This window comes from Homalodisca vitripennis, chromosome 2 (assembly GCF_021130785.1).
Source record: "Homalodisca vitripennis isolate AUS2020 chromosome 2, UT_GWSS_2.1, whole genome shotgun sequence".
Classification (NCBI taxonomy): domain Eukaryota; kingdom Metazoa; phylum Arthropoda; class Insecta; order Hemiptera; family Cicadellidae; genus Homalodisca; species Homalodisca vitripennis.
This window is the reverse complement of record NC_060208.1, coordinates 88,929,487-88,957,270: the sequence shown is the minus strand read 5'-3', so window position 1 is coordinate 88,957,270 and position 27,784 is coordinate 88,929,487. Positions and strand designations below refer to the sequence as shown.

The window sequence follows — 27,784 nt, the reverse complement described above, 5'->3', positions numbered from 1 at the left end:
ATGCAAATTCCGTTATAATTTCTCTGTTCCTCCTACTAGTGGTCGTTTGGTCCTCCGGGCCGGACAGACACTTGGGTCCTCCGGGCCGGATATCTTGATTGCGGGTCTCAACACTAAACGGCCCTCTCGGATTCGACATGGGCGGCCGCTGATGTCAGTGATCATCCATTCGTGACCGCAGTAATGTCCGAGAGCACGCGTATGTCCTGTGATCTAACTTCGAGCGGTCGCCCGCCAGACCGTTGCGGGACGAGTGGCGTTGAAATTTTAGCAAATCAAAGCTGATTTTACAGTCAGGGTTCATTTAAGCGGAAGTAAGAAAATCTATTATGATTGTGGTTGTAGCTCAACTATAGTCCAATTGAATCGCGCTACAAGAGTTCGCACTGCATAATAATGTAGAAATAAATCTATAGTTTCATAAGTAATACGATATTGTACTTTTTAGGTAAATAAATCATCTCACCAACGTTCCGAAATGTGGGGAATTAAAATACAATCATGTACCTATAGTAAGAACTTAACAAAATAATTCATTCCAACTTCATTCGATGAACATAGGTGTTACAGCTGAAACTTCCGTACTGGAATCATCAAATTTACTTTAAAAAAACTAAACACTGCTTTAAGTATATAAAGCCACTTTATTATACGGTATTTTTTTAGTACTAAAACATTAATAGTCTTCAAGTTTGAAATGTCTTTTTATAAATTCTTTGGTACCACACTAATTTCTTTACGCTAATGTTTTATTTGTTGTTCATTATTATTTTCTTTATATGTGGCATACATATGCTTTGCTTTCATTCTCAAACCCATCAAAATTTGAAACATATGGACAATTTTACTTCATCCAAAAGACTTTTAACAAATGATTTACGACAGTTAAAAAAACACCATAAATAGAATGTACAAGCTATTTAGAAAACTACAACAAATTAACTGTCTAGCTCTAATACATGTAATTATAATTTATAAAGAAGCTCTAAACACCGTTCCTGCGGTAGATTTTGTAATTGTAATTGTAATTTTGTTCCCGAGACACACTAGCATAGGTCCTATCAAGTAATTTCCCTGATTAATAAAAAAAAAGACTTTCCCGTGACTTACTGGCAGAGAGGTCGTATAACATGTGTTACGACTCGTTGGCCAACGTTCTGTAGGTAATCTTTATGTTAATCGGTAAAAGTGCTGTACAATATTTTCCTTGATTTGCGTGTGCTCTAAGACATTCTTTAAAACGAAGTGGAAAATCTACTGAAAGCATTTTTCTGTGCCTCAGTATTAGAGGTGCTGTGAAATATTTGCACAACTCACTGATAATTTGGTGTAAAATATTTTTCCTTGGTACTTTAAAACATTTGCCAGTTGCTCACTGACAATACTGATGTTTTAAAACCAGCAATCCTATGTGTTGATTCAATAATTGCAACGCGTGACCCTTTCGACCCGATTTGCGGTTAAATGCGGTTACAATGCGGTTGTTCCTCGCGGTTCGGTCGGCCGGCGACTCCGTTATCATGCGGATAAGAGTAACGGTTCGGAGGAAGGCAAATACGTGTAGAGAGATGTAGGGGGTCCCACTCATCCATTGCGGCCTGCCTCTCCTCGTGCTTCTCATACTTCTCTACGATTCACTGGGAGTGCATGGTGGCAGTGGTTATTTACAGGGAAATATGGTGATGAAAGATGGACAACACTTGATAAAATTAATATGATAGGAAAAATACTAAAGTGCACGATTATTTGGAAATTTAGCGAAGTTACCGTGTACTAACAAAAATTGGTGGTCGTTTTTCAACAGAATTCCATATATATTCACATCGTTGAAGTTACGTACAACAAACTTGACTTTCGTGGAGATATTTGTGTATCTTCATGTAAAAAATTTAAAATATTGCTGCATTATTTGTTTTTAATTTCAGAGAACAAAACTTCAAAGCAAGTATGAAAAAACTGTTACAGAGTTACAAAACTTATATTACTTATATTATATGCATGTAGGTACTTAATTTTCTAATATAAAATTTTGTTAGAATATTTAGAAAAAACATTGTTGCTCTATCATTTGTAAAAGGTTCTATACCAGTACAATATTTTATCAGAATTTCAATTACATTAATTTTAAACTGTCATTCTGAGAGATGAATGATTATTAGTTCCATTTTTGAAATAGTGTGCAATAAAGTTTCCTTACAGTTAGCTTTTAAACTTCTTAGTGAGCAAGCTCATAGTTTCTGTGATGAATCTTCCCCCATTCCCTCTGTAAACATTTTGATTGTTTGAACGTCGATTGTATTTACCTGTGTCGAAAACTCAATTTAAATGATCCCTCAAATCCATTGGATATGTATAACAGCCGGCTTGACTCAGGTGTGAAGATTCCTTGTTGGACCTGTTTTTGAGAAGAAAGCTCCTCGTAAAACGTCATCAGGTCGAGATGGCCGTCCGCTATCGATGTTCCAGTTTTGCCAGGTAGAGGTCGTCGTTTATTACTTGTTGAAGAAAGTAGAGGATATAACCATCGCCATCACCGACAGCTGTGGAGCATGTGGCTCCAGTCCCGTGACTAGCTATTAGTGGATCCGGAGCACTTCGCTATTTTACTATGCGCTGGATACAAACTTATTTTGGATAGTCACTTGAGTAGGTAGCTCTAGCATGATTTCATAATTTGTAACTACCTCGTTAGTATTTCCCGCTGATAAACCCTAACATATAGAGAGCCTACTCAGTTTAATAAATTGTATTTCTCTAATTTCAAACACATCTATTTGGAAATTAAATCAATACTCTTTATTTCTTACATGATAAATATTTCTATTTGATGTCCCTCTGGGATCGAAGCTCCCTTGATCGTCACTTTGGATTTACTGCTTTTGTAGGACACCAGGACTGTTCTTTCTGATTCTTCAATTACCTCGTAAGATTACTCACATGTGTAAGAAATTTATTTATACTTTCAAACATGCTTTTCGTTTCTTATTTTATTTGTATCTTACGGAGAGGCCGATCCCCTTTTTAGCCTTATTCTGTCCGTCCTCATGGGCCACAGGCCTGTTCCAGTGTTCTTATCAAGCAGAAAAGACAGTCGATACAGTACGAGGTCGACGGTACTGATTAAAAATCCCAAATGGACGTCTTTGATGTCTTACGAACATTAACGATTCTTAGACTTGTTTTCCTTGTTTATGTACCAAACATTCTCGTACATTATGGTAATCTGTAAGATCTAATTTAAGACGTATTTAATATGTTTTATAACCAAATTTATAATGCAAATCTAAACAGGGGTGCTCAAAAGTCTTGTAATAGTCTAATGTCATTTGTAAACGTACAGACATAAACTTTGTATTGTGACATATAGTATAAAAGGAAGATTACTTTATGATGTGATCAGTATCTCTTCACCACCTCAGAGGGGTGACCCGTAAAGAGTCGGTGAAAATGTTTAAATCAAAACATAGATCGATGTGTCTACCATTTCTAATAAAACATGTTAATCTGTAAGACCTAATTTTAATTGACAAATTTAATTTTTTTAAACCGAATGTATATGCAAAACTATATAAAAACAAGGTTGTATCCATAGATGCACTTTAAGCTATTATGTTAATCCTGCACTTGAGCTATTGCTAAAAGATCCTTCTAAATATATTAATTGTATTACTATCAATATTATTATTACTGTACATATTATATTAACATTATTGTGCATAATATTTGACATTTTTTATGTACTTTCTGATAGTCAAATATCAAAGTACAATGCAAATAAATATTTTTGATCAGGACATCCTACTGGATCACATACGTGAAGTTTCTTTCTCTTTGTGGAGGATTCTTTAATTTGTATGTAATTTATAGAATTTTGAAGCCAGTGCCTTCATTCATATTCATTTAAACAGGTATAATAATTGAAATTTCAAAATTATATTTTATATAGTCTTTGAACACGCTTTTATGGAAGTGTGTCCATTGAGGACAATATACAATGTACAATGCCCCTTTACCCTTGAGGTAGCATTGCGTTCTTATGACAGGGAGTTTTAGTCCTGAATAGGTCAACCAATTATTCAAATAAAACCATAGGGACTACTTGAACACAACAACATTAAATATCAACATTCCAATAACTACAACTATGATCCTAGAGAGTAGTGTCAAGGTGTTGAAGAGACCTCTTGAATCCACAAAGAATTAAAAAAACTGTTCAGTTGAAATTATTTCTTGCAGTAACTCTCCCAACTCGACTGTATGGTGGTTTCTTTGTTTCTTTTGTCAAAATAAATCGTCTTTTTTAATTTTGTATTCAGTTTAATTCAAAACTATTTGACTACAGTAATTTTCTAAAGTTATGTATCGTAATACGTGTATAGTTTAAATATTAAAGAATGTATTTATTTATTAAGTACACTGATAGCACAATTGTGAGTCGGTCATTCACAGCTGTGTTAGTAGCAGCAGCTAGGTGTGAAGAACGCCTGAATGAAGACCGGCTACGGACTACCTCACGTAGGTGTTAGTGCAGGCAATGATGCTCCACGCTACACAGTTCATTAGCTGCGGTCATCGACGGAGAAGCGGCGGGCGGCGAACAGTTGGAACTAATGCGCGAATAATTAGGCGCGTGATAGCGGCCGAGAAGTTGTAATGTAGGGAGTGCTAGGTCGTGACTCCGGCGGCTCGGGTAGGCGATACTCACAATGTTATGAGTGACTCGCCGGTTCTCCAGGTGGAGCCGTTTCTGGCGGAAGTGGGGCTGGTAGAACAGTGTGGATTCTTGGCATAGTCCTGCCACAGAACCACTTGGAGTTCGTGATATTGGGAGGGTATGAGACTTTAACTTATTGACAACAATCTCCTAGGTTATTAGACATCCTTTGTACACCAACCTTATACAACCAGATCAACACAATATGCATATAACATATATTGTTCTTTAAGATAATAATTGCAGTACTTGAAACACTAATTAAGATATATAAGACAGGAAGAGACAATGAAAAATAATACGGACAATAGGAGGAAATGGACAACTGTTGTATATGATTATAATATAAACACCTCCCCCCCCCCCCAATTGACTAACCCTCACACGAAATACTTTGACAAACATGACAACACAGCGACGAAAATTAGGTTTGGAGTTGCTACGGTAGTGGACGTCTGCAGTATCGTATAGTACAGTATTTTTAAAGAAACGGGAATTACTACAGAATACTTCACGACGTCATCTAGCTGAGAAACTCCACAACTACCAAGTTTGATTCTGTGTTGTTACCCTCGCCCATGTATTTCATATGTAGTCTAAGAGTAAGAAGAAAGACTGTAATGTGATAAGATCCGCTAAGATCAATGGCTAGCCCAATATTGTAGTCAGCATTATTATTTGATTATTTATAAAATCACCTACACCGGTACTTTAAATAACTAGTCAGATTTTCCTCAGTAACCAAACCTAAATAAAACCCAAAATTCTGAGTATACTCATATATACACTAACAGATTAAGTAAAGCGATAGAGCCATTGTTTTTCCGGCATTCTAAACTTAAGGTAGATTTATTTTTAAGGACTAAATATCTCAATATTACCCTGCTGTAGGTGTGGCTACGTAACGCAATTAAACTGCTCACCTCTCTTTTATTCCTCACTTGTATTTAATACTTTGTGCCACACTCTGCACAGCACAATGTCACAAAATCTTTATTAGTCAAGGCGCCGAAAGCCAATTTGGTTTGTATAAGCAGACAATCTAGCCTTCTTGAAAGCAATAGAGAAATTTCCCCAGAGAAATAATTTGGTCAGGCTAATATCGGTGTGGCTTGAAATTGGAGGGTATCTAAAATTTACAAATACCGAACAATAATTTGTTTAGATTATATTTTTAAATCAACCATCAGAAATATAAATAAAATTTACATTAGTGTCATCCAGCTACAAGAAGACCGAACTTCAGTGTGTGTATATCGTTTTTTTTTTAAGATCACCACATTGAACTAATGAAAAAATGAAATCTAATTGAAAATCTCATAACCACAAAAAATCAGCAAGTTGCAAATGAATTTCAGTTTGAAATTGAACTCAGTACATCTAACAGTATTCCCCGCAATCACGTCTAAATTGGGGCAGTTTGAATAAGCAGAGAGAGGGCAATAATGTACAAGTTGACCACCGTCGCTCTAACCAATTACGGGACTGATGGAAATTTAAACGCGGGACCCTTTAATTTACGATCTCCTCAATTCTCTTTCAGAATTTGCCTGTACCTAACACAGTATTCAGTAATATTGTTGATGCTCTAGAGCAAGATGCGCTACTTCCACAGAGACAGCAGAGGACTGAAGAGTTCAATCCCATGACTGCACTTTCAAAAGTTATTTTATTTCATATATATGTATATATATATATATATATATATATATATATACATCTATATATATATATACATATATATGTATATATATACATCTATATATATATATATATATATATATATATATATATATATATATATATATATATATATATATAGATACTTAGTATTTCTTACACAATATTTTTTTCTCTGATAAATCGACTGAACTATAAAGTTCAATCTTGGTATGATTACAAATGTTTGTGGTGCAAATAACTGACACCTTAAGCATACGTTTTATATATGTATATAAAACGTATGATTTAAAATATATGACGTAATAACATTATTCAGTTGATTTGTTTGAGTAAAAATATTTTGTAAGAGATACTTACAGACGGAAAACGTTTTAGGGCATATTCTGATAGAAATATTCTTCTTCGTTTAATTATTTACCAAATTTCTAACCCATAATTTTGAATTTGCTTTGTCTAATTTATTTAAAAGGGAAACGCAAAACGCATTACAGGATAATTCAGTCTAAAAAGCAAATTAAACATGAGCCCGGAAGACAATTCTTACTTGGGGGAGGTATATCATGCTCTTCGGAGTTAGCTCCCCTCCCCCCTAGAATTCCTAGATACGGAATTACCTGTCTCTGTCAATGAATGAAAATCTTCCATCTTAAACAAGCTAACCCAACTTGGCCTACAAGCACACTTAAACTTGTGTGCAATGAGAGGACACGCCATCAATGACTAAGCCAAGTCATAATAGCATCAAAGATACAGTCGAATTGTTCCACGCGCCCTGTGTTTATGCACAATTAGGGAACATCAGATGTAAATGGAGCCGCTTGGATAGCAATGATAAGTGTAATTGCTCGCCTTATCTCGGCCATTGTCCATTGTTCTCCAGGCCTGGACATTCTCCAGGCAAGCTGGAACATCTGCGTCTGATAGCCTTCTAGACTACAGAATCAGGGCTCTTTAACCTGAAACATTGAAACATTTCCTGGTATAAGAATCTTGTACCATCAAACTTACACGTTACTAATTATTTGATTTTGACTCTATTTTTACTCACGTTCTATTTATTATAATTGATGGTGACGTTATTTTTTAAAAGCATTTAAATATTACCAATTGCAATATACAATCGTATATAATTAAGTAGGCTCTAAATTAATTAACTTTTTTAAGGGAAGCCATGAGAATCGAATCCTCTGTTAGGGAATGAAATTCCACTCTTGGTTACCACTAATGTTTACTTACATTTCTTAAATTCATACATTTGTTGCATCTCCAATGCTTTAATTCAACACCACATAGAGCTATACTATTAGTTTGAAGTTCATGGTTAATGAAGATAAACATTTAGATTTAGAGACGTTTACATCAAATCAGGGCAAAATGATAAAGTTCTAATAAAACTTTAGGTTTGAAAATTGGAACAAATGCCGGTATTAGCCACATAAAAATAAATGTATAAATACTGTAATACTTTCATCTATTCTGGGACAAACCTCTTTAATATGATTAATAACGTAATTATTACAAAACTATCAGTAACTAGGGCAAACCCCTTTTCATTTTGAGGGTCTATCATAAATCAATTATTTCATGATTTTCCAAATTAAGACTGGTAAATAGTTTTTATTTTGTAAGATAACCATTAGTAGTGTCCAACAATCTAGAATAGCCTTAAATATTTGGATAATATAGAATTTTTGAAAATAGTTGGTAAAAGAAATAACACTCAAACTATTAATACAATGCTATAGGTCGTGTTTTATACTTATATATATTAAAACATGTATTTAATCAATTTCATCTTTAGATACATTTAATTTATAACTAAGAGTTAATTATGCTAGTTATTAAGATTTACTAATTCATTGAACAAGTCTGAAGGGTGTTAACCTATACTAGAATTGCCACTCTCTTCCGTAAAGAACGGTCTGGCGATATAAATCAAAATAACCCATGATACCTCATGATATATAAATTCAACTTCAAATTTTTACATTAATTGTTAAAGACTCGTATCAAAATCATTCGTTGATTCAAATTGAAGTCCTTACAACAGCTAGAGTTTTAATGTTTTAATTAGTCTTTCTTTTGCTCAAAGGTAATTCAAACCGAACTGTACACTTTTGTTCGCTATAATTAAATTACCTGTGCCAAATCCGTTTAAATATAATGTTTGGTTAAAGTTAAAGTTAAAAGGAGTTTTCAAAATTACTGAATTTAAATAAATAAAAGTAAGCAAGTATTTTAATGAGTATTTCGTGAAATATTTATTTAAATAGCGAATATGCCTTATTATAGTAGAGAAAAATGGAACATATTTGGGTACATCCATAAGACTGATTTAAAAAATGTATCTTTAATTTGTAATAACCCCCAATGAAGAAAAACATAACACAATAGAGAGACATTTTGGACAAATTAAATGTGTACTGTATTTATAAATTAAAACCCCCCTACTTTACGATTGTAAAACTATCTGATGAGACAGAAGTGCTTCTTTTCATCCTGGAAATTCTCATCAAATTCACAGGCAATATCACTCTATCTGTGTTTTACTATTTTAAAAGTACGTGTCAATGTAGACACCTAATTTAAGATTATTGTACTGCTCTGAAATTTGATAATTTTGGGAAAATGGGGATTGTTGTGATAGTAACAAAATTAGTATATTTTTTCTGAAACGTTTCCTGAGTTATATACATATACTGGTCTATTATAAGTCTTTTGATTAACCATTGTATTTATTTTAAACTCTACCAGACGTATTCCGGTACTTAAATAACGTTTCTGTAGTGGAAACTGAAACAGACACTATGAGATGTTATGTCAAAGAGACAATAGAAGTAACAAATCAAACCCTCACAGCGTAGAATCTCCGTCAGTCGTGGGTTTTTATTTTCCTATACTACTGCGTTGAAAACGCTTTATCTGTTTTTCATCGAAATCGAAGTACAACTGATATATTTACTATTCCCTTTTGCGTTACAGAGCGTTGTTTTAATTCTCTTTTCTTTATTTGGAAAACATATCAGCTAAACGTCGCGTCGCATAGTGTTCTTTAGTGGTAGCGAACGTTTCCATGTCGTCCTTTAATGCTTACCATGGAAAATAGATGCTGTATTTTGTATCTTTTAATATTTTTCAATATTCATACTGCGATACATGAGGTTTTCTTCAGTCTTAAATAACTGTTTTTACATACCGAGATTTCTCCATACCAAATCCCACAGTGAAACGTTTCTTCTGCGTGAAGAAACCAAACAAAAGCGAGACGACCGAACGAACCGTAGAAAATATCCCAGTTTTTATGGCAATTTTGCATTCGACTCGAACTGTTTAGGGATTCAAATTGTAGGGAAAGTGAATTCGTGTAAACCCTAAGTAATACTGTAACATGCAGAGTGTTTCTGAACTCTCTTGTAATCTGTTCAGGTAAGTAGATCTTGGACTTCAGTTGGGAAAACATTATTTCTTAAAAATACTCAAAATAATTTGGTACACATTTTTATCGCTGAAAATGATTTAAGACACATTGTCTGGTGTTTGTTTTAAAAATGGTTGCTACTCAAAGTTATTTGCCTTGAAACTGGCATGTAAATATAACGAAAAGGTAGTGTCGTTCTTCTAAGCGGTGTCCATCGTTATAATTAATAAATCTAAGAAGCTTATAAATTGCACCTAGTCCTATAAGGACCTTTGCGCTGCTTCCGGAGTTACAGGATATTCTGGATGGGTACAGTTGGGGGTAGGGGCGTCTCTTACCGAGATCCACGAGGAAGAATTTAGGCCACTAATCTCAAAGTCATTTTCTCCCGGAAGAAGGGGAGCCCAACTCTGAACCAGCCTCTCCAATCAAAGCAGGCAGGGGATGACATGGCATACTAGAACGTTCCTAGAACGAACCCCACCCACTCCAACAGTCTAGTATCTCCCGTAGTTGACTAGCCCTTTTACTGCCGACGTGCGCAATTGCGCACGTTGCGATTTGTGCGAAAATCGCCGACGTGCGCTATAAAAGCCGTCTCGTATTTGTTTTATACTGGTTTTCAATTTTGTCCAAATGCATCGAAATTCAGCTGTCTTATTCATTACTATATGGACAACACACAGAAAACAGGTTTTATAATCTATGGAAGCCATTTTTGTTACTGAACGTCCTTGGTTATAACTCGAGTTTGGTTTGATGAGGTTATGGTCGATCTCGTTAGTCGTGAGTTCCACTTGTGTTGTTTCGTGTTTTACACTTTATTTCAAAATCAAAAAATCAAAATCAAATCAAAATCTTTTTTATTGCAGCGACATTGTATATACATTGTATTGCAAACGTCAATACTGGGTTTCTAAAATTCCAGGCATTCATACACACAATACACATTTATACTTACAATTTTACAATCACGCCTCTTTCATTCTTCGCCAATACAGCCCACTTAGCACAGCAGAGTCAGTCTTCTAATTGGGCGGTCTCCCAGTAAAATGCCAAAAACTCACCCGCATTATAGAATGCCTGAGACACCAAGAAGTGTTTGAGGCGAGTGTTTAACGCCTTAGGCGTTGGGGCATGTTTAATTGAATTGGGCAGTCTGTTGAGGAACTGCACACCCGCTTGCGAGGGTAGGCGTTCATGAACTACCGTTCTGTGTCTCCCAGTCCGGTAGTTTGCTCTGCCACGCGTCTCATACATGTGTATGTCTTGGCCTCTGGTTAAGGCACATTTACTCATACAAAACAAAGTTGTTTCCAAAATGTAGAGGCACGGCAGAGTCAACAGCTGCAATTTCCTGAAAGCTTCCCTGCACGTCTCTCTAAATTTGATTTTGGCGATTACTCTAATTGATTTTTTTTTTTATTCTGAATGCTCTTTGAAACTGAGTGTTTGCGCAAGCTCCCCAAAGGACCACTCCGTAGGCAAGATGGGGGTAAATCAAGCCGTAATACGCCGTAATCAGTACCTGACTCGGACAGTATTTAAGAGTGATCTCAAAACAAAAATGCCTGAGCAGATTTTTGCGCAAATATGGTCAATGTGCTCATTCCAAGTCAGCCCTCGATCGAGGTGCATTCCTAGGAATTTTGAAGAGCAGACTTCTTCCAGTGTGGAGTCATCTAACAAAATGGCCGGCTCACACTGGTTGCCTGCAGTGCGCAAGGCAAAATTCAAAACGTTGGTTTTTGAAGAGTTTGTTGTTAGATTGAGGCTGTGGAAGTATTGGACACAGTTGTTGATGTCAACAAAAGCCTGTTGTTCCAAAACTTCGCTTGACATTGCATTGAAAAAAATAGTCGTATCATCGGCAAACTGCACCAATTTTCCATGCAGAAGCGATGATTTTATATCGTTCACGTAAAGCAGGAAAAGCACAGGACTGAGGATAGACCCTTGAGGGACTCCATATCTCAGGTGTATTGGTTTGGATGATTTATTTGATATTTGGACAACTTGGGATCTCTGACTTAGGAACGAGCTAAGCCATTTAAGAATGCCGTGGGACTCAAGTTTGTCGAGCAGTGTACCATGATCTACGCAGTCGAGCTTTGGACAGGTCTAAAAACACACTCATTGTGTGGTTTCGACATTCAATTCCCTCTACAATCATATCGACAAGACTCACAACTGCGTCTGTTGTCGATTTGCCCTTTCTGAAACCAAATTGTTCACTTGAGAGCTGATTGTATTTGTCCAAAAAGTGAAGCATTCTTATAAGAAATAGCTTTTAAAAAATTTTGCTTATCACTGGCAAAATTAAGACAGGCCGATAGTTAGTAATTGAAGCTGGGTCGTCTTTCTTAAACATAGGAATAACTTTAGCAATTTTCAGGAGAGAGGGAAACACTCCTTTTTGGAATGAATAATTTACTAATTGGGTTAAGGGTCTCACTAAATGCTTGCAGCATTTTTTTATGAGCCATGGAGACATTATATTGAGGTCGTTTGATTTTTTGGCTGGGAGCTGCTGAATAATTCGGTGAAGCTCATCCTCAACGACGGGCGCCAACACCATTGACGATATGGGGCTCTGTCTTTGCAAGGGGCGTACTTGAGGTTCAGATGGCCGAGGACCCCGCCCATCAGAAACGGATGCAAAAAAGTTATTAAACTGATCGGCAATCTCCGTTTCATCGTCCACAAGCCTAGACCCAATTTTAATTTTGACTGATTTACGATTTTTCGTTTTATTATTAATGATGCCCCAAGTTGTTTTTGAAACATTTTTGGAAGAGAGAATAGATTTTGAGACATCATATTCTTCTGCAGCTGTTCTGCAGCTTTATTTGACTTATTTGATTATATTTGTAAATCTACATATTTTTACGATTAATAAAATGAGTAAGAGAAGAAGATCACCTGTCAGTCACTGTCTGCAAAAACTGCAAAAAAGGTGTTCATCCCACATGTTTTGGGGAACACAAGTGCTAATCAGCAGGCCTATGAGCCTAAAAATGTATATATATATATATATATATATATATATATATATATATATATATATATTTGTAAATATTGATCAAAGTGCCTTTTAACTTTAATTTTCTATAATTATAATTATATATTATATTTTCATATCAATGGACAGTGATTTATGTATTATAAAGTGATTTACGTATCATAAAGTGATATAGTGTTATCAATAAGTGTTATCTTGAAATTCGAGGATATTGCACCAATTTCAAAAATTCATCACAGCTTCAGTATTTTTCAAGGAATGTTCCTAAAATTTGTTGGGAATGTTTATATATAATTACTATACAATAAAAAATTATAATTATGGTGTTGGTTTAATATTTAAATATATTTGTTAAAGTGTAAACTCCAAAAAATAATTGTTATTTATTTAAAATTTTTGTTTCATGGCATAATATATATATATATATATATTTTTTAATGACAGAAAATGTTTAAATTATTTTTTGTAGCAAATTACAACTTATAAGGAAAAAACAAGATAAAGTTTATCAATTTATGATAAAAAATAATGAATCCATGTTTTTTTTTAAATCATTACATTTTAGTCAATTTCAGCCCGGCATTTTTAGCAAGTCAATAAAATTAAAGTCTGGCATTTTTCAACAAACTAAAAAAAAGTGTCCGGCAGTAAAAGGGCTAGACCTATCGAATTACCCTTGCACCCCAGAATTTCGAATTTGCGGTTTGTGATGTACCGCTCCTGGACATCCATAGGACTGCCCAGATTTAAGTAACGCAAAGGTTTTTGCTGTGCCCAGTGGTAGGTTCAACTGGAAGGTATAAACCAGCCAGATGTCATCCCTGCTGGGCAGTTTTGTATGTTAGTCAACACTTGAATAATCTGTGACATTTATTACGAATTTTTCTGTATGTTTATGTTTGGTAGTGATTTCTTAAATTCAAAAGGACTATATAGACTACTCATAAACAGTTACCCACAAATGGTGTTGTAAATAGTGATTACTTTAAAAGAGGAAAATACCCTTTTTGGTATCATTCTTAAATAACTGTAAAACTCACAAAATTAAGAATACTCGTTTGTCTTTTGGAACATCCCACAGAGTACAATTCAGACAACCGGTTGACAAGATATGATTTTAAGAGATATTGTATTGACAATCCTTCAGCAATGTCGTAATTATAAGGACAACGTCGGTCAATAGAGAAAAGCATAAATGAGACAACGTATATAGCTGCATATATTGAAGCTGTTTTGGTCAGCTCACTTAAAACTCTTAGAACATCTCAACGGAGTTTTGCAAAGTTAATTATGAAAAACGATTTACTAAATAGAGTGAAACTAATTGCAACTAGAGAGCAACTTGCTGAAATAAAATGTCATTCCTTACCTAGTCAGCATGTATTAATTAACTTAAATAACATCAGATAGATTTCTTATACTTTTAATTTAAATTTAGTATCATAAGGAGTAACATATATATATATATATATATATATATATATATATATATATATATATATATATGTTATGTTATGTTATGTTATGTTGTTGTGTAGGAGTGTGTGTTATATGTTTCGTATGTGTATTTTGTTTGTTGTTGTAATGTTGTTGTTATTATATATGTATATATATATATATATATATATATATATATAATCGTAATGGTAGCATATATATATATAGGTGTAATGGTAGCACAATGACTACTACATAATTATATCCAGTGTTATATCCTTATGATACAACAATTATTACTAAAACAAACTCTAGTAATACCATACAATTAAAATCTATAAACTCCACACACAAAATATAAAATTTAAGTATTGGTAATTGTCTGATTTTAAATACATAACTTAAAGCTTTACACAGTTCAGGATGCATTGCTAAAATTGAGTAGACGTGACATGTTACCATCATTTGCTAACTTCAATATATTAAAAAGCTTTTATTTCTTTACTACAAAGTTAATTTTAAGTAAAACGGCTAATGAACGCTTAAATTGAAAAACATATTCTAAATATAAAAATAAGTTGAAGAAACTATAATCTATTAGACGATATTTATTGTGCTGGTTTCAAAACACTAGGAATTGAATTCTTGTATATTAATATAATACATTGGTACAAAACTGTTACATTTCCAAAGTAGACTTCGTTATAACATCAAGATTCAATTTGAATGTTGACTTTAGCTCCAGTTCAACTTCCTCTTATTGTAGCGTCTGGTATCTGATTCTGTGTCCGACTTGACTCCTGGAATCTGGAGATGTGTTCGTCTGAAGAGATCCAAATACAAAACTAAAAACACTTATTTCGGTTAATTATATAGAACATGTGCATTACACAAAAGATAAGATGAAAAAGTACTCAATTACCAAATTTATGAAAATTACCCAAGCAAAATGTAAATGAAAATTGAAAATACCATCATACATTATAATTTGACTTTATTAAAATCATAGCTAATATTAATGTAAACTAGGCAATTTTATTAGTATTTTTATTACATATTGTACTAATTCTCTGCATTAAATTTTTTTCCATATTGACCATTTAATATTATAAGAGGAATTAGCTGATTAAATAGTGAATTAGAATTCTTTCAAGAAAAAGATTTGTTCTGAAACAGTGCCAACGTTCGGAAGTTGTTGCAAGCGGTTTATCAGCCAAGCGTACAAAACGGAAAATCGGACCGCTTGCGAGGTTTGCTCGATGCGATCAACAAAGTTAACTAACCAGTCCTCAGCAATTACTCAGCAACGGTTCGCCGTCAGCGCATTCTTGCGGCCGGAAACGGCGAGATAAATCTGGATTAATGTTAATTGGATGTCGGACAGTAATATATGCCCTTGGGCAGAGTAAAGACCGGTCCAGAGGGCAGTCGCCTCGGTCGTGGAATATTCGCGGTCGAGGAAAATTTTATAAATTGAGGAAAACTACCTACAAGTAGGTATGAATTAATATGTCAAATAAATAGCAAGATTCATATACGGCAAACTAGTTTTGGAATACAGCAGTTACAACATAAAGTTATTTCAACTATGTATTGATTCTGTACATGCTCACCGGTTTTAATACGTATTCATAATAAATATCCAAGAAAAAATATAGAGGATTGAGTTCATAGATTAGCTGTTTTAATGATTATTTTATAATGAAAACATTATCGCAATACAGCATATAAACGGTTACACGTTACATACAATACATATTCTAATAAATCGGTTAATGTAACCTCAAAATGTATTTTTGGAATGTAGTACTTAATATTCAACCGTTAGCTGAGGATAACACGAATACTCTCTGGCGAAATTAGAGGAAATCGTTGATCATAAACGAAATTAGAAGTACAATATTCCACAATATTCTTTTATGAAGCCTATTTTATTATCGAAAAAGTCCTGAAATTATTAAATTACAAGCGTAGCCCAAATGTTTAAATTAGGAGTCCTTGAGTGGAAATGGAAGAGGAGTGCCGAAGATGAAGGAATGCTGAAAGTTCGGGCCTGGAACAGTCAGATCTGAGTAGCGGTCCCTCTGCCGAGGGCCGACACACTTCCCCACGACTGGCCAGTCATGCTCGAGGCTGTATAACCTCTTTATTACCTCCCCCTTCCCCGCTTCATCGTCTCGCTTTAATCGATCCTCTATTATGACACTACTTCGCTGCGATATTTGCCCATTCACCACCGATCGATTGGAGATACCCCACTTTATCTAACCGGCCATTTTCTGGAGCTATACCACTTTGAGTGACTACGCTAGAGTAGGTTATGAACGTTTAAGAAAATGTTCAGTTTATCTTTATTGTTCTCTTAATCTTTTGAAATGTACACTAAATGTACTACATTTTTGTTGTAATATTATTCAAGCTATAATAATCTCTAATAGTAATAATATCAATCTATTAATTTCATAAAGTAATTATTTATAACTCACATTATTTACTCTTTTATTTAAGTTGTCATGGCACAGGAAAATATATTACAAGCATTTGTTCCTATGTTGCAATCGAGGAGTTTATAAAATAATTTTAAGGAGTTGTGCCTTAGTAACTCAATTTAGAGCATCATCTAATTTTTTGTTGCTAAAACGAATGTTACATAATTATATTATAAATACGATACTAGAAGACATGTTTTGTTTTTACTCTTAAGCAAAGATTATCTTAGAGATTCCATAATAAAAGAAGGTTTCTTTTCGGATCATGAAATTCAAATTGTGAAGTCAAAAACATTGGTTTTATAATCCTGGAAGTAACTTCTTGCTGCATCAATTTAAGCAGATTTTGACCCGAAGGCTTTCCGATCATTACTATATCCGGGGAACTAGATAGAGTAGTCGAGTGAACCGGTTCTTGTGGCAATAACCTTCGCTACTGCAACTGGTTCATGTTAGATGCCTGTTATGCTGCATTCATCAGATAAATGTATATTCAACCAGTTATTTACTATTCAGACAAATTATACGCTGTACACTCATGAATGGAAATTGTTCGGTTTCTCTTATACTCTGGTTTTTTTATTAATAAAAACATTTATTATAATTAAGTAGAAGATAAAATGCTTAATTAAACACGAGCATTCAGATGCCACTATCTTCGCATCAGTTAAATATTTTCAAGGGGTAGATAACTTTGCGTTATCAATTAATAAACATAACATTTGAATTTTTATTACAAAAATAAACTCGCAATAACTGTAAAAATTCGTATATGTAATATTACAAACGGTATTCGCAAGGGTTTACTTGTGGCTGGACTAATCCATTATATCTAAGTCTACCGGACAAACCTCACATATTCCAGAATTGGAAGTCTTCAGATCAGCCCCAACAATATATAGACCGTGTTCATCATGTTTAACATAACTTATTGTAAACTGTAGTTAATTATATAAGGTGCGATACGCGAGAAAAAGATGTCAAAAAGAGATGGAAGGAAGAATGTAGTTTATTTATTATAAAACGATCCGTATCGGTTGGTTTACGATATATATCGAACTCTAATCGCTTTGAAATTGTGTTTTTAATTACTAATATATCTAAAAAGGGAAGTGAGTTGTTGGATTCAATTTCATGAGTGAATTTAATGGTGGAGTAAAATTAATTTCGTTGATTTATTGAGTTATCAAGGTTTTCATTGTTGTTTAACACAGCAAATATATAGTCTACATAACGAATCCAAATGCTAGGAAAGTATGGTAGAGATTCTTTAACTAGAATATGGACCAATACAAAATTCAATATTACTTTCACGAAGATTACAAAAATAACATTCAAAATGTATGTATAAAGTATAATTCCAGTAATGGTTTAATGTTATATACGTCCTACGCCAAACAGGACAAATTAATATTACAATCACGTATGTTTGACTATTATAAAAATCAAATTTACTTTCTGAATTTACTTTTGTGGTGAGTCTGATGAAGATGGCCTTGCTATCGAAAGGCCTCACAAAAATAAAGGTTTTCAGTATTGGTATGTGTGTTTTAAATGTAATTAAGTTAATAATAGCCAATACAAGCTCAATCTTCAACATTTCAACAAGTATTTTAGTATGTTTATATTCAGGTATTAATCTAAACATTAGCAGGTCTTGTCAAACTTATCTGAAATTATGCCATTTAGAGCCGCTTTGCACAAAACCAACAAAAACAAAACATTACTACATTTTATAGCCAGACGTTGATTGACTAGCTAAACGTTTAACTCGTTAATTTAGGTAGAAGCCATCCGCGCAGTGACCACATGAGGCTAGTCTACATCACTCACTCACTGTAGGACCGCAGTGAAAGTGTTAAAGTGAATAAGCTCGTACTTTTTCACCAGAAGTTTCAGCATTAGTAAGCCTTTCCAACTTGAAAACAAGACAATTTTACTTTACACACTACGAATCAGACTGCAGTAGGTAACAGTTCTGATTGCTCGTGTTAGTAAGATTTTTACGAAATTTTATAGTTTGTATCTTTTCTTTGATTTGTATTGAAGTGGAGAAGTGGAGCATGAAAAATCAAGTTTTCTTGTATACATTTTGCTGATAGTAAAAAACATTTAAATTCAGATAGACTATTTTATTTTGTGAGTTTTACATTGCTTTTAATTTTAAGAGTCGATTTCCAATACGTTTTGGAAGGGAATACAAAGTTTGGAGGGGAGAGGAGTAGCTCGTATTATTAAGTGCATTGATATTGATTAAGTGCAGTGACTAGAGTTCGTAGGAGCTAAGTTGGCAAAGTAACAGACGTTTTGTCACGACTTACGGTCATTAGAAATGTATTAATTTAGAATGCATGTAATTTGAAGTGTCATAAATTAATGTGTATAACTTTTATTTTCATTTATCTCATCACAATCTAAAAACTATTGGGGTAATCGAAATATTTACATCCACATACTATTTTTCATTATAACGTTAATGCAGAATGTATTGGAAATGCGAAATATTTGAGCTGATGCCATGTGTAAACCATATCAAAAAATTGATAGTTTATTCTTAGGTAAATTTATATCTTTCATTTTTCATACCTGATTTTAAAGAAACGAAACATCTAACCTCTTGAACACCGAGTAAACACAGAAAAGTATTAAAAATACAAATAAGTTTTGAGTTTATCGCAAGTTTAAAATAAGTGTTCATGCATATGAAACTAAACTTTCGTTAAGTAAGTTTTGACCTACTGGATAACCTGCTGCCATAACATATTCCTGTCCTGTGTTGTCGGTATATTTAAATTTTTTGGTAATACATTGGTATACTTGGATATTCGTCAAAAGATATACCAGACAGATTCGAAAGTAAAAAATGGCCTCTTTCTTAGAAACATACTAGACCATTCTTAGTTTTTTTAGTACTATGTGATTTCGTAGTTTTTTCAATTAACCATCAATACGTCAATATATATCCTGGCTTCTTTGCAAAATTTCTCATCTTAATAATCTATAAAGTGGAGATAATGCCGATAGAAAATCTACTATATAAAATATCCAATATTGGTTATAAAATCAATAACCTAACTCAACTACACATGTATGAATACAGTACGTTTCACAGGAAAGGGTAACGTTGGGTTTTTGTCTTTCTGTTTCAGTTCGCAATTTCACATTCAAGCCGTTATAATCTGCTTACAATATGGGTGGAGTAAATTGCACACAGCAACAATAATGTACTCGTACACATGTATTATTCAAGACGAATAGTGATTCAGTACAGGTTGTAAATTTAACACGGTACATTAAAAATGCAATGTACACAACATGAAACCTCTCTTCTCCATATTCAAAGCAGAACTTTACCTTGAACTGTATAGGTGGTTTATGTTGCTTATTATTTTAACATTTTGCTTTCAATAATTTTAGCGTTTTGATTTATTACCATCGTTGTAATTTCGATAGAGAAAATTACCGACTGTGGTCACTTACCCAATCTTCCAAAACATTATTTGAGTGAAATGCTTTCTATAAAAAGTTTCTTATTCAACCTACGTAAATCGCACGTTTTAAACATTTTCACCCTCAATTCACATCAAATTTTGCAAAAAAAAAACACTTCTTTTCTGAACCATTCTGAACAACTTCGTTATTAGGTAAATTTTATTTGGTGAAAAGTACCTTTCTTTAGTTCTTAGGGTAATTTCAGTCTCTTAGCACTTGAGAATATTATGTATACGAAACTCAAGGTACGTATTCACAACTTAATATTTTAAGGTGGTAGTTTAAAGTTTTATAGCAATAAATTCATATTCACCTTAAACCCCGCATTACGACACTTCTAACTTATTCAGCTCTATTTACGAGCTCCATTAGCAATTACTTAAATTATCTCTATGAGAATTATCAATGTAGAGTTAGTATGAGCACGTTAGTCAGCTGCTAGTTGTAGATCTGAGACTCTGTTTTCAACATGACGTAATGATTTTTTTATGTTAAGAAACTCTATATTAAGTTGAGATAATAGTCATTAGTTTTATAACACAATATACATAGTGAAATCGTATTTGAATAATCCGTTAGCTTTGATACACTAAAATCGAAGTTTATATTGTGAACCATTTATGACCTATTCATTTAATACGAATTACCATTTATAACGCAGTTTTAACTTGTTTTAACACAACTTAAAAGTGGAGCCTTAGATGCGCGGCTGGCAGCCAACTAGCGTACCTTCTTAAGTGTTATTAAAACTTGCTTCTTTATAATTTGTCATTCTAGTTATCAAAACCTATAAGTATATACTAAGTATATTTATGGTACATATTTTATTAACTCTCTTCTCCAGAAATGAGATAGTGTTACGCCCCTAAATGTGTTAAGACGATGGAAAAAACCGCTCCCTCAGGAATCACGAGTGTGGAATTCCCGTTGCGTTTTTATATCTTTAACTGCGATAGGTTGAACTTTTAGACAATTTTGAGTTTATGGACTAAATAATTATTTTTTCATTTGAATACCTCTACTGTAAGATGTTATCTATTCAGCGTAAGATCACATTTCTCAGGATGTATTAGGATGATTCGAAGGGATCATGTGTGTACCAATGATTATCCTTGTGCATTTCAATCCTTCTTTCCTTTTCCTCTATTGTCGTTATATATTATTTTAAATAATTCGTCTCGTACTCAGAGAAGCTTATGTGATAAACTGTTCCAAAACACACAGGCCACTGGCTGTTACCCACGGGTTCGCATGTATTCCATAGCAGTGTATCAAGAACAGCAACTCTTTTTAAATAGCAGTCTTATCAATTTCCAGAATTTACATACCATTGAATTTATAAGTTTATATACCTGTAAGCCGGAGCCCGAATACGAAAAATATATCTTTGCCTTGTCTGTTGTACAGTAAATCTATTTGATAATTTATATACTTTTCCTATATTTTTTTCAACAATAATGAAATGGAACCCTGAAATTGGAGAACTCAACCGTTTCTAAATCGCCGCTGAGAGGTTATATAAATTGTTACAAAATATCACGACTTGTAGTTTAGATTTCAGCGACTAGTCATGCTATATAAGTCGAAGGGATTGTTTCAATTCGTCACTCACGGCATAACATTTGAAACAGTAATATTGTAACAGCAATTCACAGTTCACTATTTTCAAAAATTTAGGACTAAATATTTGTTTAAAAAGGACATTGAAAAGTAATTTTGATTAGCTAAAATCTCACAATTGTAATTTGATTAACTCTGAGTGAATATAACTTAAGAAGTAGATAAAAAAGAAACAATAATTTCATGTCATTGCCCTATACATAATTATTAAAAATAATTGTTTTAGTAAATTTTAGTATATTGAGCATTTTCATTCTCTTTTCAAAGATTTTCAAATTATTCCAATTTCAGGGTTTTTAGAACTATTCAGTTGGAAAAAAGTTAAAAAAACTTATGTCTACTTCTTCCATTAACAGAATCAAAACATATTTTCAAAAGATACACGAAAGAATTTAACAATAACAATAACTTATACATAGTTATTTTGGAAGACAGTGTTGTATCACCACTGTCGATAAACATCTGTTTACAAAGTTCAACACATTCAAAAGTGTCTAGAGGTCAGTGTTACACAGCAATAACTTTTTTCTCTCTCTAGAAAATCTATCGCTGAAAATAATACTACTTCAGAGCGGACAGTGAACTCGCCCTTTTTCCTCTGTAGAGCAATGATACTGAACATTAACAACCTGTCCAGGAAACATTTATCTCCTTCATTCATTACTTGACTGGAGAAGATTTGCTTCAAGAAAGTGATAAAGTGACCGCAACCAGGTACCAGTCTCTCCGAGCTAAGGTACAAGTCCAAGGACACAGAACCTGACCCGGACTGTAGACTGCGAGTGTAAGATTTGTGGTCGGACGAGCATAGGTGTTCCACAAGGTAATGGACCAGGTCTGCTAGTTTATGGCACCACATGGGTCTAACTCACGTCAACTTTCAAAACACGTCGTTTATTACCTAGATCTATCCACGAGTAATAGGAATGCTTGGACCAAGATTGGACTATTTGATATGAAGAAATTCACGATGATAGGATAATGACATTGGATTATGAATCAATCTGATAATTTAGCAAATCAATCTCATGTCTCATTAGCAAAGACCACTTTTTATAATTGTTTTCGCACAATACGTGTTTCCAAATGAAATTGTTATATCTATTAGCTGTCTGATGCATTTTTGATGAGTCGCGTGCTTTTTCGCTCGTCACCATTGGCGTAGCGTTTTTCAAATCTAAAACTTCTGAAATTAAAAAGGAATTAAGGACACTGTATTTATGACTGATAAACAAGATTAAAAAATTAAAAATAGTTCTTTGACAGTTTAACACTAATGTCTTCGTTGATCTATGCGGGCTGTGGCAAACATGTGCTGCCTCGCACTAATGGTAAAGAACAAGAAACATCTCTCGAGACTGGAGAGTCGATCACAAATATCTGACAGAATTAATAGTTTTCCTCACCACTAAAAGTGGTCATGTGAAATACTGGACAACGCCCTCTGTAGAGGCCTAATGTTACATATGTAACGATTACGGCTTTATCGGAATGAATCTCATTGGTCTCTAACTCTACAACTTGATGCTTACTCCGTATTTCATTGTTGCAGGCGATGCCCCCCAACACGGACGATGAGGAGCGGCGACTGAAGGTCGTCCAGGGGATGGTCAACAACACCCCCTGGAAGCACGCTGTCGAGCCTGATGTCGTTTCAAAGGTGAATCAGTGTTAGCAAATACAAATATGTTATAATTTTTTTTTTCCAACTACAATTTATATGATCTTTATTACTGTTGAATAATCTAAAACAACTTTTAAGCGTGTTCATCTACATTCACAAATTTGCCATTTTTGTCACTACCTTGTTCAAAACAACTAGAACTCTATGTAAAATTACATTTAAATACGATAACATAGTTCAAAAAAGCCTATATAGCCGAATTTTATTAGAATGTTTGAGTTAGTGAATTGATAAAGTTAATGTATTTGTTTGTTTATGTCAATGAAGGCAAGTATCATAATTCAGTTAAGAATTTCAAAAAACGTAAGAACGAAATTAGTATTTATTTTCATACCTATATTTTCAGCCAAATTTGTAAATATTTGTTGTTTGCTGAACTTTCAAACCTCTGAAGGCAATCCAAAAAGAGTACGGTATGGAAATGATTAATTTGCACCGCTCTCGGCCAGGTTAAGGAACCCTCTGACAAAGAAGAGCGCCGTAAGAGCAACGAACTCAGATGGTAGGGAGATACACAGCCGACTATTTGAAGAGGCAGATGATTGTTTAAAGATAAGGTATGGTAACAAATGATAGCCATTCGGCATGTCATGGCGGCAGGCACGATAAATCATACATATCTCCACATCGACAGCTGGAGTTAATGGAATATAAATGACGACGGCATAGTTCAAGGCCCAGATGCTTCACGAGTACACGGCTACAGGGTCGCAAGGGCCTTTAGAACTGGATTATTTATTGATATATAATGCTGACCTTGAATTGGTAAATATGTAACGAAATAACATAATGATAAATTGCACTGTCACTCTAACATTTTTGATTCATTCGTAGGATTGAGTAAAACATATTGGTTATTCACAATAGATCCCAGTCTGTCTTTTTCTATCTCCAGTTTCGATTGAATGTAGACTAAGGTTCTAACCAATACTATATATGAGAATTCTTGGACATTACCTCTTGATGGTCACCGGTAAAATATAACAAATTGTGTTTTGTTGGTTATTTAAAATCTTGAAAATAATATAAGAAGCAGTTGGTACAGTTTGCTCAAGATCTGTTTACCATCAAGGAGCTAATTTGTTACTTAATCACTTTCAGCTAATTGTGTCTGCAAACGAAATAACAGATCGCTTCCCACATGATCTGCGGAAATGAACTCCGTCACTGACAGATATATGCTGGAACTGAAAGGGAAAATGAGAAGAACTCGCTAATGGAACATTGTTTGGTTTTTGCTCCATCGTGTTGGCAACCCTTGTACAATAATTTCTCTCTTCTCAATAAACCGCTTTCTATGACTGCTGAGAACGTTGACAACAAAAGCGAAGATTTTTATTAGATTCCCACCGCGTGTGTATTAATGCTCACGCGTGTAGTTCACACGCTACTGGTAGTTCAGTAGAAGATGGTCCTGTTGTTTAAAGTTCAATCAAGATATGACATAGAGTCTATCTTGTATGCAGTTTAGACCCTCGAAGTCTAAAATATTTGTAGTAACGTAGCTATACAGTATTGCACAGGTGAACAGGGTAGGCAAAAACTATATTAGAATAGTGTACACTAAACACGTTATTTCTTGTTTTCATTTCAAGTTAAATGTTTGTATGAGTTACAGATTGATCTTCTACAATAATTTTTTTGTATTGCTTCAAATATTTTTAATGCTTAGTTTGAAAAAAAATCAATTTAAAAATATCAGTTTTGAATGAAAAAGTATTCTCGTATCTTACTTGAAACAACTTATCAAAAAATACTTCTTGGTTTATATTAAAGACGGCGTAATTAAGACTAGTGAAGATTTCTATAGACTATGTTTGTATTGTTAAAAGTCTAGTAAAGCTATGCATGTGTAATATAGTATTTTAACATTTTCGACAGCGGCAGACGCCTTAGAGTGCAGAGGTTTAGTACTAAGTTTGATATATATCAGTATAGATCAGCAGTAAAGGTGTTAAGGAAGTTCTGATATATATTCAACCTTAATTGCTGAAGCTTTCCATATTAAGAGTGTGTGGGATTTGAAAATATTTATTTCAACGTTTTAGTTATAATAACACTCTTTTAAAAAGAAGTAAATTTAATCTTAACTAATCGATTAAAAGAAAAAGGCTTATTGTCAAACTACTGGATCATTTGTGAGGATGGTTGCAAAATTTAGCGGCACGTTAGTACAGGAACTCCAATACTCTAATTTAAATTAGTGTTTTAGATGCGCACTTATTCCTTTGTTCAACTCCGACTTTAGATCTAGAGGTACCAAAAGGCAAAACCGCCAAGTAAATTCCTGACCAAACGAGAACAAAGTTGAAGAGATTCGTCACGTACACTAAAGTTGCAGTAAGCTTTATTGCTCTTATAACAGCCGAGCACATAGTTGTAACACAGTCACATTGGTCTGGATATGAACTCTCGGCCATGTCCTCTGCAATCTGCAGAAATAGCTGCGTAGTCACCGGCAGCGCCCGAGGCCGTAGCGGCAGTAACGGTGATCCTAGTCTTCTTCCTTCCCTTTTCTTTCTCTCCGTCGCTCCCCACCTTCCCCTCTCATTCGACGGGTAATGAAGCAAGACAAAGAGGCCGCCCAAGCAGTTCACTACTGTTCCTTGGTTTTGCTCCATTTGGAACACCCAGTCACATAACAGAGCCTTATTCCCGCAGTTGTCTAGTCTGTTCGGCTTCGTTTCTAACTGGGTGAAAAAAATCTAAATTAGAGTATTGTTACGAACGTGCCGCTAAATGTTTGCAACCATCCTCCCAGTAGTTAAGAGTAGGTAGTCTTTTTCTTTCAATCGATTTCGGAAACACTATTTAAGTTCACATTTTTATAACTTCACCTATTGTAGTTCACGTTTATATATATATATATATATATATATATATATATATATATATATATATATATATATATATATATATATATATATATATATATATATATATGTTCTATGTTCACTTTGACTTATATTTCGCCTTTGACACGTATATAAGTGTAAAAGCGTTGCAGTAAAACAATTAAAATGAGCTATATTTAGTAAAAGTAAACACATACGTATTATTTTGTTCTATACAGATTTTTAAGCTGTTTATATTTACATGTTGGTTTATTATACTAATTAGAGATATGTTACTTATAATATTTCTAGTTAATCACTTTTAATGTCTGAACAATCTTTAATCATTGAAGAAAACTAAAAACTGAACTATGGTAAATGGCCTTTCAAGAAAGCAACTGTTGAAGGCTGTTACCTCTTAAAAAGTAACTATTCAGTCACATGAGGGCAGCTTTAATTAATAATACATCTTTAACTTGTTGATGTTTTAGTTAATTTTTAGTCATTTGTTAATAATTTTGGGATCTAGCTTTCGTAAGGACACCATGCACGCACGGCCTTGGCATTATTGTCTGAAAATATGAAAATCTCAATAGGTACCACAAACCTTTTCTGTAATTGTTATTGAATTTTGACTGTGCTGTTATATTTATGAGAAACCAAGGCTGATCTATCAAATCCAAGGTCAGGCTCTGGTGGTTGATGTGGAAGACCCGGAAACTCGTGCCCGCTCTTGCGGTCTACTGAAATCAAAACGGTTCCAGCATCCGTGCAATTACAATGTCACGCTACCGCAGTCTTAAGTGCTCTTTGATGTTTGGCATGATTGGTCTCAAGCAGTGTATGCCATTATGAGTCTCAGCTTTGAAATATAAATGTCTTGTGTCATAGTTTCCACTTTTCAATCGGTTATGTAACTATTTTCCCTATCGATTACATTCAGTGGAACAAATTTAAACTAGAGTTGCATGAAATTGCGGGATCAGATATTTCGTCAATTTTTTAAAACTTCCAAATAGATTTGGGCATTTAACAGATGTTAATACTGTTGGGTACCAGCGCCTAACTAGCCAATCAATCCCCCCCCCCTATATATTTCTTTAGTTGGCTACAATTGCGTTTTTTTTATAGAAATGTCCAAAATTAAATTGCTTTGTATGAAATGAACAAGATACGGCAAGGCACGTATGTAACAGTCACTAATTAAATTCATGCAAAGTTTCAAGGCTGTAAGCTCTATTGATCCTAGAGATATCCTGCGGACAGACAGGCAAACAAATATAAGAAAACTTTTTAAATATTATATTTACATTCAAAAAAGTTACATCATTCTTCGCTGACGCGCAGCGCTATCAACTGAAGAGCAATGCGTCATCATCAAACTCGATGTT

The 27,784-nt window shown here is 34.0% G+C and overlaps 1 protein-coding gene across 1 annotated transcript in view; it reads left to right on the top strand.

The window, feature by feature from the left end:
- LOC124354342 overlaps window positions 1-27,784 on the top strand; it is a 146,446-nt gene that overhangs the window by 42,568 nt on the left and 76,094 nt on the right. The window contains exon 2 of the mRNA XM_046804716.1: window positions 23,428-23,535. Within this exon, the coding sequence (XP_046660672.1) occupies window positions 23,431-23,535 (105 nt within the window). The 5' untranslated portion in view covers window positions 23,428-23,430. The remainder of the gene's footprint in view (window positions 1-23,427; window positions 23,536-27,784) is intronic.